At 42.3% G+C, this 15,396-nt stretch overlaps 1 protein-coding gene across 6 annotated transcripts in view; it reads left to right on the top strand.

The window, feature by feature from the left end:
• Positions 1-5,481: 5,481 nt before the first annotated feature.
• CFAP65 (cilia and flagella associated protein 65) overlaps positions 5,482-15,396 on the top strand; it is a 41,319-nt gene continuing 31,404 nt past the window's right edge. The window contains exons 1-9 of one of the 6 annotated variants that reach the window (XM_079968458.1): positions 5,482-5,500; positions 6,475-6,560; positions 7,254-7,435; positions 8,361-8,463; positions 9,767-9,933; positions 10,534-10,730; positions 11,389-11,534; positions 13,619-13,841; positions 14,404-14,669. In XM_079968458.1, coding sequence (XP_079824584.1) covers positions 6,483-6,560; positions 7,254-7,435; positions 8,361-8,463; positions 9,767-9,933; positions 10,534-10,730; positions 11,389-11,534; positions 13,619-13,841; positions 14,404-14,669 — 1,362 coding nt within the window. In that variant the 5' untranslated portion in view covers positions 5,482-5,500; positions 6,475-6,482. Of the gene's footprint in view, positions 5,501-5,526; positions 5,829-5,848; positions 6,056-6,305; positions 6,561-7,253; positions 7,436-8,360; positions 8,464-9,766; positions 9,934-10,533; positions 10,731-11,388; positions 11,535-13,618; positions 13,842-14,403; positions 14,670-15,396 lie in introns of those variants that run through there. The other 5 variants (XM_079968460.1, XM_079968456.1, XM_079968457.1 and 2 more) reach the window with 5 other exon arrangements.

Genomic DNA, 15,396 nt, shown 5'->3' with positions numbered 1-15,396 from the left:
TGCAAGTGAAATATTATTTTTGCTCTGTACCTCCTTTTCTGACAAGGGACTGTGTGTGGTCTAGAAGCCTTCAGAATAACAAAAGATGGTTCTGTAAGAGATGTAATCGTTACCTGTGTCATGCTGTTGAGCCACAAACCTCAGAAACCTCAATGTTCATTAGTCATCCAACCACAAACATTCATCAGCTGGTACTTCACCTGTTCCACAAATAAAGACTTCCTTCTTCACAAGCATCCTGCTAAACACTTGGCAACATGTATCACCAGGAGTCAACTGTTCAATTCCCCATCTAGCCTAGGCTTCATGCAATCTCTATTCCCAGATTTCCAGAGTTTTGTATTCACAGAGTTTCTGAGCTCCAAGTTGGAGTATCCAAGTGGACCTGATCCCAGCTGAAAGCAGGGTTTAAAGCCGGCATCAATCAGTGGTGACTTCAGGCTCTGCTGGGATTGACTGTGCTTCAGAACATCAGGCGCTCCAATGTGTAGCTAGTCCAAGTGGGCCTTAAGGTCATCAAGACTTGAAGCCCCACTTGCATTGGCTCGTATCCTGCTGGAAACTCAGCGCAGCTTGAGTTCAAACCTGAAGTTGGTGGGGCAGAGGTTGATGTCTCTGCTGCTAATGGGGCTGGGATTCTTGAAAAGATTGGTGGACAGGGCGGGCCTCCAGCCAATACAGCAAGGCACATCTTAAGGGCCAAAGTACACATGACCTGCAGGAATGCAATCAACATTTTTTGCACCCCCCCCCCAATATAGATATCAGGCAAAGGAGATCAGACCAGCATCAGAACTGCAAGAAATTGGGAGGGAGAATTAAACCATTTTCTCCTGTGCCTTCCCTCTCAAAGGAAATAGCTGCTGAATGCCACACAATTAATATCACAGTTTGGCCCTGAGGTCTTGAGCATAGACCACTATGGTTGGAGGAAACTTGAGGTGTATATTTCATACAGAAGGAGGCGATTGCTGCTTCCTTTCAGAAACACTGCCAAAATGCAGCTCATGGAGCTTGAGTGAGGAGATTTCCGAAGAGTTAAAGTGATCTCAACAAGCTGGAGACCTAGCACTGAAGCATTCAAAATAAGAACACAAGAGGAGCCCGCTGGATCAGGCCAATGGCTCATCTAGTCCAGCATCCTGTTCTCACAGTGGCCACCCAGATGCCTGTGGGAAAACAACAAGCAGGATTAGAGCACAAGAGGACTCTACCTTCCTGTGGTATAGAGTATACCACAGTGTGGAATACAAATTGCTACTTCTAAGATGAGGGGTTTTATTTCAGTTAAAAGCCACGTCTCTCCTTCAGTAATATGTAGCACAACTTGCATTGTGTCCTCACACTATTTTGTTGAACATTATTACATTTGCCAACAGCAGCAGCTAATGACATTGGTTTGGTGAGTAGTGTAATGACATCAGAACCTGGGATATACTGTACTACATCTTAGGAGAGGGGAAGAACTTCCCTAACTATTGCCTTCAGCTTCCTAGGAAGGCCTGCCTCAAAGGTAGTGCCATAAAATGAACTAGTTAGTACAGCTCCTTACAAACAGATAAGAGGCACAGAGCAACAGTGACACACAGCGGCTGAAGTGAAGAAATGCAGCCCTGATCGTTTTACACCAGGCTTCCACAACCTCGGCCCTCCAGATGTTTTGAGACCACAATTCCCACCATCCCTGACCACTGGTCCTGCTAGCTAGGGATCATGGGAGTTGTAGGCCAAAAACATCTGGAGGGCCGAGGTTGAGGAAGCCTGTTTTACACCAAAGGGCTATTCTGGATGATTCATTTATTGAGCTTTCATCTGGATTTGCTTTCTTCCAAAAAAGCTTGCATGGAGGGTAGACTATGTCTGGTCTTTATCAAGCATTCATACTGATCTGTTTGCAGGGTGGTTATACGCAGGGATGCCAACAGAATTTCCTTGCTGCATTCCCCTGCAATTTATTGAGAAGAACTGCTGCTAATGTAAATCTATTAATGAGGAGCAGTTTTACGTTAGGTTCAAATTACTGACTTCCCTGAAGTGATCTTCTTACTTTCAGGAAGCCACCGCCACCACTTTTCATGCAGATGAGATTCTTCCAATTACGCCCAATGCCTTGCCCCTGTCATCCAGGCATGGATATTCGAGATAGATAGAAATAATAAGGAACATGTTCCTTCAGCATCCTGCATTCAGGTAAGCTTTGTGTTTCCCCCAACTGGCATAACTGAGATTCCACTTGTCCTCTTCTGCAAACCCTGTGTCTCTAGAACTGTGCTTAAAACAGCAGGGTAGCAAATAATGGCTCTCTCAGGCACATGAGCACCCATGAATTCTGATAGAAGAGCCAAGCCCTATCACATCCTTAGAACTGACCTCATAATCTGACACCAGAGCTTCAAAGTAGCAAAGGTCACAGGTTAAGTGGAAGCACATGGAGAAGGTGGCACGAGGCAGAGAAAAAGATGGAAGAAGTGTGTGTTATCAGGATGTCACATGCTGAAACATTCCCCCTGATGGGCCATGACAGGTTTAATTTCCAGAGTACACCCATTAAAGTGATGGATGGTGGTATTCAGCTCATGCAGAGTTTGTTTGTGGCTCCCTGCCGCTGCACAAAGCATGTTATTTAGTGGCTCTTATTTATGAGATTGTTTCTGCTGCATCTGGGCACCTGTCCAGTTTGGGGGGAGAGGTGGTATTGACGAGAGAGGGGAAAGGGTTGATTTATGGTCATTTAGCTGCATGACTCAGAATGTAAACAGACATACCCCATTAAAGACACATTTTTACCCTTCTCCCCGTATCTCAGAACCAATGCAATTTTACAACACCAAGGGCACTGGCCCTTGTTTCTAGATCCCATGGATCTCTCTCTAGGATGGGGAACTTAGGAATCTGGACACTGTTGCCTGTGCATTTGCCATCAGAACAAAACCTCTTTTCAGGAACAGATCTGGGATATGTTCTACCATAATACTGTTCCCAAGAGTACCTTTGGGAGATAAGATGCTGGATACTATAATAAATAATAATAAATATAATTTTTTATTTATACCCCGCCCCGAATTTAAAACACTTAATTGTAAAAGCAGCATAAAATACAGTATAAAAATATGAATAACAATAAAATTCAAAATTCAAAAACCAATTTGGGGAAAATCCATCTAATAAGCATTAGGGCTAGCTGGCTGAATTAGCGAGGAGGCCAGGGGAGAATTAGCTGTGGGGTCTCAGAGTGGGTAATCTTCATAAAAGGGGAGGGGGAGGGAAGAGAAGGGAAATAAAAAATCAGGCTGAATTCAAATTAAAGGCCAGGTGGAATAGCTCTGTCTTACAGGCCCGATGGAAGGAGGTTAAATCCTGAAGGGCCCTAGTCTCATGCGACAGAGCATTCCACCAGGTCAGAGCCATCACTGAAAAGGCCCTGGCCCTGGTGGAGGATAGTCTGACTTCCTTAGGGTCCGGGACCTCTAAATTATGGTTATTCATGGACCTTAAGGTCCTCTGCGGGGCATGCCAGGAGAGGCGGTCCTGTAAATACAAGGGCCCTAAGCCACAAAGGGCTTTAAAGGTCAAAACCAGCACCTTGAACCTGACCCTATACTCCACCAGGAGCCAGTGCAATTGGTAAAGCACTGGGTGAATATGCTCCCATGGCAGGGACCCCATGAGGAGCCTTGCTGCTGGAGTTTGTGGCACAGTTTCAAGGGCAGCCCCGCATAGAGCGAATTACAGTAGTCAAGGCTGGAGGTGACCATCGCATGGATCGCTGTGGCCAGATCGGGGCAGGAAAGGTAAGGGACTAACTGCTTAATGTGGCAAAGATGGAAAAATGTCGCCTTAGCTGTTGCTGTAACCTGCACCTCCATGGAACGGGAGGCATCAAGGATTACACTAAGGATATTGAACAGTCCACCTACTGCCTTCAAATAGCATAAGGACATCTTAAGTGGGGTGGGCAGCTATTTGCTTTTAAGCCTATTGAACTTTTGTCCCAATGAGAGATACTGAAAGACGAGGGAAAAAATGCATATTGTGCAGGGATGGAAAGAAGATACTGTCCCAACTAAGGAAGAATGGCAGGCAAAGTTAGTGAACTATGCAGAAATGGCAAAACTTACAGGAAGAATGAAGAGCCAAGAAGGAACAATTAAACACATTAGCAGGATTAATTTAAAAACGAAGCAGTTAAAAGGTTAATTTAAAAGAAATTCAGAGAGTAACAAAGTTAAAGGTGTTAAGGGGGAGATGCAGTTTTAAAAATTCTTTTATAAGAAACCAGGGAAGGGGGGAAGGGGAGTCAAAATAAATATGTATGTATCTACCTTTTTAATGTAGGATTATTGTTGTTAAACTGAAAAATAAAATTTTAAAAAGGACATTTGTCCAAATGTAGTTTTTGTCAGGTGAACAAAAGCTGATAATATTTTTATCACCCAGCTTTGCAGCAAACATCTAGAATTGATCAATGAATGACTAAGATCACAGCTGCCACATTTTTTGGGAGGGGGAATCTAATTAGCCAAAAGGTTGTATCTAATGTTAGTCCTACTCAGAGTAGACTTATTAAAATTAATGGACATGACCAGCTCAGGTTGATTAATTTCAGTGGGTTTATTCTGAGCAGGACCAGGCTGACTATAACCCAGAGAACAAACTGGTATGTAAACCCACTTCCCCATTCCATCTTTGAATTCCCTACCTGTGTCCCGCAAAACTGTCTCTTGAACACAGTGTGCACTTCCAGTATATCTCCCAATATTTACATATAATAAATATAGTTAATAGTTTTGTAACAAAATATGGCCATGTATGAGACAAAACAGAATTTGAAAACCTCATGACTATGCATCAGACACACAAGGTATTGAGTAAGTTGAATGGTTTGTTTATGCACTTTATCACCTAAAATCTACCAAACACTGGGAGTGAGAAAAAAGGACTGGTTATGGAAATATGTTCCACATCAAACTATTGCTCTCAGTTTGAAGGATTTTGTTAAAAAAATGTACTATCACACTGCTAATTAATCCCATTATGATTTAATTGTATCTATTCCTTCATCCATGCAAAACCTCTATGCAAAATCTTACACCAAACGAACAAGAAACCATTAATCTATGGCAGCTTTGCCCCCTCACATGTTGCTGGACTACAACTCCCATGGTTTCTCTCTGCCCATTAGTCATAGTAGCTGGGGCTGGTGGGCGTTGGGAGTGAAAACATCTGGAGGACCACAGCATTTTAGAAGATCATTAGATCTCCCCGCTCCGCCTGCGACACACCCACCCGCTTCTTCAAGCACCTGAGCGGGATCAGGCTAAGGAACAGCTGCATCTAGTTCAATGAGCCGCAGCTGGCAAAAATTAATAAATGCTGGAGTTACACGGAACAGAACCCTCTTGAAGTTGGCGGTGGTTTGGACAAGAAGCCACTTTTTGGGGGGAGGAGAAATGCCACTTCTTGCTCGAGGGCTCTCTCTACAGGCCAGCTTCGTTATGAGGTACGGGGAGCGGAGCGAGTGGGGTCTGACCTCTTTCCTTCCTTCTTATTGTTTAACTAAACCTCCTAGACCTGCTGCTACTCAGCTTGCCCCATTCACGACGCGCACACCTTGGTCTCGTTTTCACGGGACGGCCCTCAAACGCCCTTTTGTAATAGGAATGTCCCTTCACGGCGGCCGTACTTAGTTACTCGTCTAGGCCATTTCCGCGTCTCGTTGCTGTAGCAACGCCGGCTTCGCGTTCTTCGCCTGCTTTGATCTTCCTCTCGCGCCTTCTTCGCCTGTTCTAGGATTTCCCTCTCCTGAGCTGTGGGAAGGTGAAGATTAGGTAGGACTCGGTACCCGCTCCAGGACGCTCGACCTCCACACTCCCGCCGCCCTCTTAGCAGGGCTCATCGAAAGCAGGATATTCCTTCCACTTAGTGGCACCGACTGTGCGCTCCAGATCTCCTGTCCTTCACTCCCTTTTTTAAAAAATGTGAAAAATCACATGCTCTTGGGCACCTATTTTTCTAGAAAGAGAGCCCTGCCGTTACTTACCATGAAGCTGTTACAGTAAGTGCCACACTTTTTAACAACAACAAAAAAGAGGTGCCTGTACTGTGTACCATTGAGTACCCACGAAAAACAAAAAGCGCTGTGCTGGGCATGTTTCAAAGCACAGTGCCAGGGAGACCCCAGCTCACCCAGCATCTTTATTTGCTCAGTGACCTAATTTGCACACACAAAAAATACTTAGGGCACCAATTTGCATATGAATGAGTTTTTAAAGTACCTGGCAACGCCCATGCAAACAGAAACATAAGATTACTTATTTTAAATGTTTTGTTTTCAGTTTATGTGGAACAGAGTAATCGGTCCCATAATTCCATTATTGCCAGATTCTCACCCTAGAGAACAGCCTTCTCCTGTCACCAGCAGCTTTGCTGTTCTACAATTTTCTGAACAACTGAGATGTTCTTTGGCTCTCTCAGGTGCAAAGATGCTGACTCATATGCACAGATACACAGCCAACTCAGACCCCCTTCAGAGACTCGGTGGTGGTGGTGGTACCAAGCAGGTGAGTAATCTTTGTGCTATATAGCTGATAATAGAGCTTTCATTGCCTTTAAATTGTGAGTAATTTCCACTGATATTTTATTTATTTATTTATTTAATAAAATTTATACTCTGATTGTAAAACACATCAAAGCAGTTTACAAAAAAGATAAAACAATAAAATCAAGAAACATTCACAACCTTACTCTTAAGCATACAAAAGTTAAAATACTAAAACAGATTAAAATTACCTCAACTTTCTGTGCAGCTGGGTAGGATTTTCAAAACAAGAATGTTTTCTTATCTGTTCCAGTGTAAGGTAAAGGAACCCCTGACCGTTAAGTCCAGTCGCAGAGTGGCATAGTTTCTCCTGTAAAATCTCCCCCCCCCCATTTTTTTAATGCATTTTATAACACAAATGAACAACATAAACAGAAAAACAAACAATACAAATTCTTATCCTTATTTTTTCTAAACATTGTTAGGTGAACTTCCTTGGGTCCCCCCTATCTGATTTTCATTTTAGCTCATCTTTAGCAGTTTACATATATCATAATTTTAACCATTTTTTAAATCACACTTTTACCATAAAAATCTTCACATTTTATCCCTTACAAATAATACTATTTTATTATGTAAAATCTTTGGGCTCACGTGGATACTTTATGATGAAGTAATGAGCAGCATGGCAACTTGCTTTTTTTTGTTTCTTTAGAAGCTGGTGGTGTCTGTGCGGAAGAAGCCTTCATTCTTCACTGCAAGAAAAACCAAGAATATTTTCTGGGGTATTGAAGTACCTGATACTCTCACCTGGCAAGGATGGTGTCTAGGAAAAGAATTCACAAAACATCTCATTTTGAGAAATGTGTGTTTGAAACCCCAGAAGTTGAAGTTCAGGTGTGTAAGCCATGTAGAAGACGAAAGGAGCTGCCATTTGTCTGCCTTGAATTTTCTTTTCACTGCAGTAGTAGTCATTTACCATTCGCCACTCAACCCTATTCTGTTGAGTAAAACTTTGCTGATATTTTACATTGCACAAATGTGTACATGTTGGATGGTCACTGCAAACCCTACTCAACTGCATACTGCTCCTAGACATGATTATTTAGAAGTAGCTCCCAGTGATTTCAGTGGGACTTCACCCAAGTAAATATGCATAGGGTTGCCAGCATAATATATTTTATTTACTAGCAACTTCTAACAGATTGCATGGTTTGTTAGGTTTTTCACATTATTTGATGGGTGTATTGTGTACTTTTTCAACAATTCTGGTTTTTACCATAATTTTAGTATGTATGTATGTATGTATTTAAAATGCTTATAACCCACCCTTCATTTCAGTGGATCCCAGGGCAGGATATAGTAGTAATAATAATAATAGTAACAATAAAAAAACTTTTATTTGTATCCCGCCCTCCCCAGCCGAGACTGGGAAAAGAGATTCCATAAAATTCGATAAAAACAACCATAAATAATAAAACTAACTTAATGATAAAAACTGCTGAAACCACAGCAATGGCTGCCTGCTACAGTTATTACAATGCAACACTAAAAATGCCCGGGCAAATAGGTAAGTCTTTATTTGGTGCTGAATTTTAACATTTTTATTACTATTCTCTTCGAAGTATTTCCCCCCGCATATTAAGTATAATTAAATCTGACAGTGCAAATTTTGTTTTGACTTTTCACAATGTTATTTATTTTGTTTCATACAAAAGAGCATACAAAATGTTCTTAAATATTCATAGTTATGCTTTTTCTACTGTTTTGTGTCGCCTCCATCTCCACTTTCCATGGTCACTTTGTTCTGATTTGTTTTCAGGCCTCCTGCAACTCGTTTCTTCAATACTGTTTTCCCACAGCCAATTATTCTGAGTCCTGGGATGTCCATAACTTTGCCCATCATCTTCTGCCCTTTGGAAAAGGTAAAGCAGTTCAGGGATATACCTACCTCTCTTCCAAAAGCACCAATCTATCAGAGCAGTGTTCTCTCTGTGTCCTCTTCTAACCTGGCCGGCAAGGAAAGTTGATGACAATTGAACTTACGAGCCTATGTGAAGATTGAGACAATGTGCACCTCCTGTTGCAGCCCAAACTTGTTAATTGATGTCACAAATGTATGAATTCTGATTTGATTTGCCGTTCCCGCTCCCATAACAGAAAGGAATTCAAATCTGGGGGAAGCAGGGCAGAATTTGAGCACAGTAAAAATACTGATCTGTTGGTAATAGTGCAATACCATATGCCCTTGACATTTACAAAACTGTTATGTTCACCTTTCATTTGCACCAACTTCACAATATTCTTTTCAGCAAAGTGGCAAAATATTGCAGTTAATGAGCTATGGGCAGGGGCATACAAAGTGTGTGTGGGGGGGGGAGCCGTCCTGGGTGCCATCTGGGGTGTGTGTGACAAGATGGCCCGCTGCCTCCCCCCAGCTGTAAAGTGGCCGAGGGCGTGTGCGCAGTCAGTATGGGTGCCGCTCATGCGGTGTCCGTACGGGCTGCCGCTCGCTCGCGCCATCCATACGGGACTCTGCACGGGCTTCTGCGCATGCGCAGTTTGTACGGATGGTGCACATGTGCCACTGGGCATCCTGTCCCGCCCTGGGTGCCGGAGAGGGTTCCTCCACCACTGGCTATGGGGGATTTTTTTTTTGTTTTCGGGCTCAATTTGGCCCAGGAGCAGGTTATCTTAAGGATAGTCTGCATCTTATGTAATCCTGCCTGAGTCTTAATATTGGCTCTAGGGCCCATCATTAGCTAAGATCTCATTGGAGGATACAAGGAACAGGACTTCTTTTTGTGGAGGTTACACCACAGCCGTAGATTCCCTTCTCTGGAAAGTCTAATAGGCCCTCTGTCTACCATTTGTAGATGGTATTTGAATATGTTTTAAATCTGCATGGTATTTTATGACAGAGTCTGCTGTTTGTATTGATTTTGTTTTTTCTGCTGGTTTTTAATGCTGCTGTATGCATATGCTTTTTGCATCGCATATTGTTACATAAGCTGTTCTGAAAAAAATAAGTGTTTGAAATGTGGGACAGAAATAATTGAAACAAATGGACCTAATCACAGCATAGCACAGCTGCTCATGCTCAGTCAGTCCTTTTATTTTCTCTTGGAATGCATGAATGTGTAATTCCTGCTCTGTGTATGTAGAAGTTGCCTGCCTGTTCTTTGCACTTGGCATGGAGTTCAGCCACTCTCTCCACTTCTTATGCAGAAAGAGTATGAAGACAGCGTTCTTTTTGAAAAGGCAGAAGGAGAGTTTTCTGTTGCTCTGGTAGCCAAGCTACCTCACCTTGATTTGCTTTTCCAAGAGAGTATCCAGCTTCCTTCATGTGCTGTCTATGACTCTACAGAGGCCTCCTTTACCATGTACAATGATGGGTGAGTGCGGTTGTCTGTAGCCTCTAAAGCTGTTTACTCACTGGATTAGGATGGGATCCATACAGCTGACCCATTCCTGCTATAATTGCCATTGGAGATTGCTATCATGTTTTTCCATATACTACTTCTGAGACACAGAGTGCCCCTAAGTTTTCCAAAGGGCATCTGTTTGGGATATTGTGGAAAGGCACTGTCAAATGAGATGTCGAGAAAAGCTATTTTGCTCTAAAGCCTTTGGTTTACCGCAGGGGTGGGGAAGCTTATTCAGCCTGAAGGCCGCATGCCGGTGGTGGGCAGAGCCTATGGCGAAAGTAGGCAGAGCAATAAATACGAATTTTATCTTTGTACAGCAGGCTAGTTTCTTCACCCCCAAATGTCCTTCTCTATCCTCCACCTAGGCAGGCAAGAATCACTGTTGTAGTTCATGAATGTACTTGAGTCAGGCAAAAAACATTCAAGGAGGGTGCAATGTGGGGCCCATGAGAGGTGCAGCACTGGAGGTCGTATTGCCTGGGGAGAGTCCTGAGGGCCAGGCAGAGAGGCCTTGAGGGCCACATTTGGGGTACCCCATCCCCGGTTTACAGTGTGTGTTTCTTCTAGAGAACTACTGACATGCTTTAGTTGGGAGGTGCCACCTTCCTTCTGCATTCTTCCTTCCCGTGGCATGTTGGATCCAGGTGAAGAGTGCACAATGAAAGTGATATTTCAACCTGAGATGGCTCAAGTGCACAACATATCAGCAATATGCAGTTTTGGAGATACTCCGGAGCAAAAGGCCATCCAGCTGAAAGCTGTTGGTGAGGATTTTTCAACTCTAAAGCAAAAGGGCACACAATGTAGGCCATAACATTAGGTTTTATGGGTATCTATGTTCTTGCCTATGGGTTCACCTGCAACACTGAAACCCCATGAGCTAAAGGAGTCCTGTAATAGAGGGTCCTATCTGCTGTTTTGCAAAGGGTCTTAGCTCTCAGATGTTCCTGGTTGCTGAGAACATCTCTAATCTGAACCTCATTTTTCACCTGTTCTCTCACTCCCTTGCCTCACTTGCAATTTATCTAATTTTGCCACATAACCTTATTTTATGTGCAGCTGCCTAAAATCATATCTAATGCCTCCTAGAAATCATCATAGTATCTGCTACATTTTTTGATACCCTAAGCTATCCATTCAAGGAAGAGTACAGTTGTTATGAAATATAGTATAGATATTCCAGGCTCCAAAAGGCCCCATGGAGCAGCCATTTTAATCCCCATGCTCATAATTTAGAGGGTTTCTGTCCTGAATATAAAGTTCATGGCCTGAGAACTGTTCAAAAGGCAGATTACTGGTCACTGAATGATTTTGCTTCAGTTTAGATATTTGACACAGTGATTCAAATGCCCAAACCAATATGTTTTCAGTGTAGGAAGGCCTCCACCTTTGGCTTTTAAAAGTAATCTTTATTTTCTGCAGCTAAATATCCCCACCTGCTGGTGAATGTGCCAGGAGACTCGTGTGAAGATGCCAGGCTTAGAAACTTCCGGGATGTGCTCTGCTTTGGTGCTGTTGCTGCTGGCAGCACTGTAGAAAAATATGTGGATGTCTTCAATGTGTCTGTGGTACGATAAGTTGATCCTTGAAGCTTTCAAACAGATATATTCTCATGACCTAGATGTGTGCCCAAGAGGACATGTCCATATTCTGCTTTGTCAGTGCCTACAACATGCCTATATTTTTCTTTTCTTTTTTCCAATTTTTTAAATTGATTTTCCAGATTTTTCACACAGAAAAAGAAAAAACATGACAAAACACACAACAAAGACAATAAACTAAACACAAAAGAAAATTATTACTTCAAATGCCTAAATCTCTTAACATTGGTAACTGACTTCCTCGAATCCCCTCTATCTGAATTTCATTATATCACCTGTATAACAGTTCTCCAATTTCATATTTCTAATAATATTAACTCCTTTCATTAACTAAGCTCTTCTCCTTTATTATTATTCAAATCATTAATATTTATTACCACATATTCTTATTCTACCCCTAAGCCTATTTGTTGCTTATAAGTATTTTCTAATTATCTTATATTGCAATATTTAGCTAAATATTCTTTAAATTTCTTCCAATACTCTTGTGTCTCCTCTTCTTTCTGGTCACGGATTCTTCCAGTCAGGTCAGCCAGCTCCAAAAAATCCAACATCTTTCATTTTACATTTCCAATATGCTTTGTTCCTCACTCTGTACATTTTTGCTAGGGGTGATATACCAGCGGTACATCATTTTCATTATATTTTCTTTTAGGGTGGTACATGCTGTGAATTTCAGACCTTCATTCCATAATTTTGCCGAAATGTCATAATCAATGTTATACCCAAAATCAATTGCCCATTTTATCAGTACTTCTTTTTTCAATTCATCTTTTGTGTTCCATTCCAATAAATAATCGTACATTTTTGATAAAAGTTTTGACCTGCCTTCTAATATTTCAATTTGATATCCTCACATTTTATCACTAAAACCCAATTTCTTATCCTCTTTAAGTATATCATTCACTTGATGATATTGTAACCATCCCGTTAGTGCATTCTCTATTCAATTATAAGGTTTTAGTTTCCATCCTTTTTCAGTTCTCATTAATATTTCTTCATAAATTGCCCTCCTTCCCTCCATATTCAACTTTCTTACTGTCAACTCTTCCACCGGGGATATCCACCATGGTGTATTTCTTTATAATAAAGTCCTATTCCTGTCCCAAACATCATATAAAGCACCCCTAATTATATGATTTACAAATCCTCTATGTATTTTCACCTTGTTATACCATAAATAGGAGTGCCATCCATATCTATTATTATACCCTTCTAGATCCAGCAGGTCCGTGTTTTCCAATAATATCCAATCTTTTATCCAACACAAGCAAGATGCTTCATAATAAAGCTTTAAATTTGGCACCGAGAATCCTCCTCTTTTTCGTTTTCTTCAACTTATCAGTCAATAGTTGAAATTTTATCCTGGGTGTTTCCCCCTGCCATATGAATCATGACAAGACTTTTTGCCATTCTCGAAATTGTGTCGACTTAATTGTAAACAGCAGCTGTAAACATTGACTGCATACTTTACATTTGCCATAATAAATTATTTTATTTAAGTTATTCATTCTTTGAATACCACACTTCCAGCAACACTCTGAAAGCATCTGCACAATGTGGAAGTTTTCTCTAGATGTACACAGTAGGTGGCAACCTTTGCTTGGGAATTTTGAGGGGACTTTATAGTCTGTGCAGAGAGTTCAGCTGCCAAGAATGGCAGGAGCCTGGACATAGGATTTAATGGAGACACTTGGTTGTAGAATGGATCTCTCCTGAAAGAGGGCAGGCAGATGCTAGTGAGTTTCCATTCTGCTGAAGTCTTTGGTCTCTGTCTGCAGTTTCCCTGGCATTATAGGCACAGGACCACAAAGGCGGCGGCTGCTGCTTCTTCTTAATTCCTATATTCATGCAATACAGTGTCTCAGAAGCTAAGACTGCTGGTCTCCAGATGCATCACCAGTTACTCAAAGGGGATTATGAGTGTTTTGTCTGGGAATGTACCAAAGTTTCCAACAGAATAAAAAACTGCCAATTTAGAGGATTGGCCTAAGCTGTAGGCTTTTCTCTCCTCAGTGAGTGGAAGGATATCACTTTCTGTCTCCCGGCAGGTCAGTGCCCCATTCAGGATTGAGAGAGCAAAGGAAGTAGTGCTTCGTGATCGTGTTTTTTCTTGTGACACCACCCAAAACATTGCTCCAGCTCGTGGGAAGTCAGTCATCCCTGTGAGATTCAGCCCACACACCGTGGGTGTAAAGAGTGTGGACTACTTCACTGTTCTGCCTGCTGGGAGCAGCACCCATTCTGTGCTGAAGGTGACAGGTTCATGCAAAGGTACAAGGCAGTGAGAGCCCTTTTCCATCTCCATGCTTCATCAAAGCACGTATATCAGTGTTTCGCTCCTGATTCCAGCAGATTTGGGTTATGGTACCTTGCTGGATATTGAACATGTACAAAACATTTTGTCCAAAGATTTCAAAGCTGTGCTGGTGCTACTTTCTGATAGCATTTGCATTTGAAGAGTTGTGAGTTGTTGTATATTCTAGTTAAGTTGCAACCGGAGGTTGTTTGGGTTGGACCCCTATTCCTGTCTGTTCTTGAGATTTTAGCAAAAGGAACCCTGCCCTCCTAGCAGAAAGAGGCTGACCCCATCTGGGTGGAGGGAGTGGGGCTCTGTGCATGTCTTCTTGCCGCTGTGTGAGTGAGACTGTCTCTATATTTGGGAGTACTGCTGAATGAAGATAGGTGATGAGGATCAACCACTTTTATAGCAACAATAATAACAACCAACCCTGGAGGGCAGGGAATTAGGAACTATTGGTATACAAAAACTAAAAACAGCCTCCTTTCTCAATAGCAGCAATGGTGTGAAAATTGGCCTTGTTTGTCATTCCAGGTCCTGAGGTTTCCTTTCAGCACCCCGTTGTCTACTTTAGCTGCATTAACCTTGGAGAGTACTTAGTTCAGCCCCTAGAGATGACCAATAACTCTGACGTTCCAGCCTACTATCAATTTAACATTGACTGCAAACAAAGCATCTTTTCCTTTGACCGTCCTGTTGGGGTCTTGGATGGGATGTCCACTATCACACTGAAGGTCACCTTCCAACCCACCTACCCAATAATTTTCTACCGACGAGTGGTTTGCCTTGTTCATCATCAGGTAAGAGAGCTAGGATACATCTTCCATTGAAACAGGCCTGTTGGTTATGTGCCCCAGTCAAGCAAGGGGTGGTTGAATGCCATTTCATGGAGAGAACAGGACCCTCTCTTTTGCCTGGTTATTGTGCTTTATCAGGCAAATATCCTTACATGGAAATGCTCAGGCTTTCTCAGGCCAATGCCTTATTTTCCACATCTTTGATAGCTTTTCTTAAACATACCTAGAAGCACAGCATTTTATTCAAGCCCTAACCTCCATACCCCTGTAATGTGTGCCTAGACCTCAAACCCTGACCTACTGCATCTCCCCCGCCCCCTGCTCAATAGCTCTTGTCCCTCTTATGAACCAGAGGTTTTGATTTTAAGTCATTACCCTGTGTTGAATTGTGTAGATAAGAGGACCTGGCTTTCAGGCTGATTTTGGAATGCGGGGAAGGATAGAGCATCTTCCCAAGGCAATTTCCTGCATTTCCAGTTCAAAGTGGTGGCATAAAAGCAAGAATGCATGAAGCAAGCTTAGAAGAATTCTGTAGCTTTCCCTTAGGATGCCCTCTTCTCAGAACAGAAGGCAACTGTCCAGAATGCACAACACTGCTGATTTTGCAGTGGTCTGCATCTGTAAGGACCAGTGTAAAGGGAAGCAACTTGGTTGTGTTTGCTATGGAGGTTGGATGCACAGGAACAGAGCATCCTACCCCCTAAATGAAAGCTTTGTGGATACGTACAAC

The sequence above is a fragment of the Podarcis cretensis genome (genome assembly GCF_951804945.1).
Source record: "Podarcis cretensis genome assembly, chromosome: 1".
In the NCBI taxonomy this organism is placed as follows: domain Eukaryota; kingdom Metazoa; phylum Chordata; class Lepidosauria; order Squamata; family Lacertidae; genus Podarcis; species Podarcis cretensis.
This window is presented reverse-complemented; position numbering and strand designations above follow the sequence as displayed.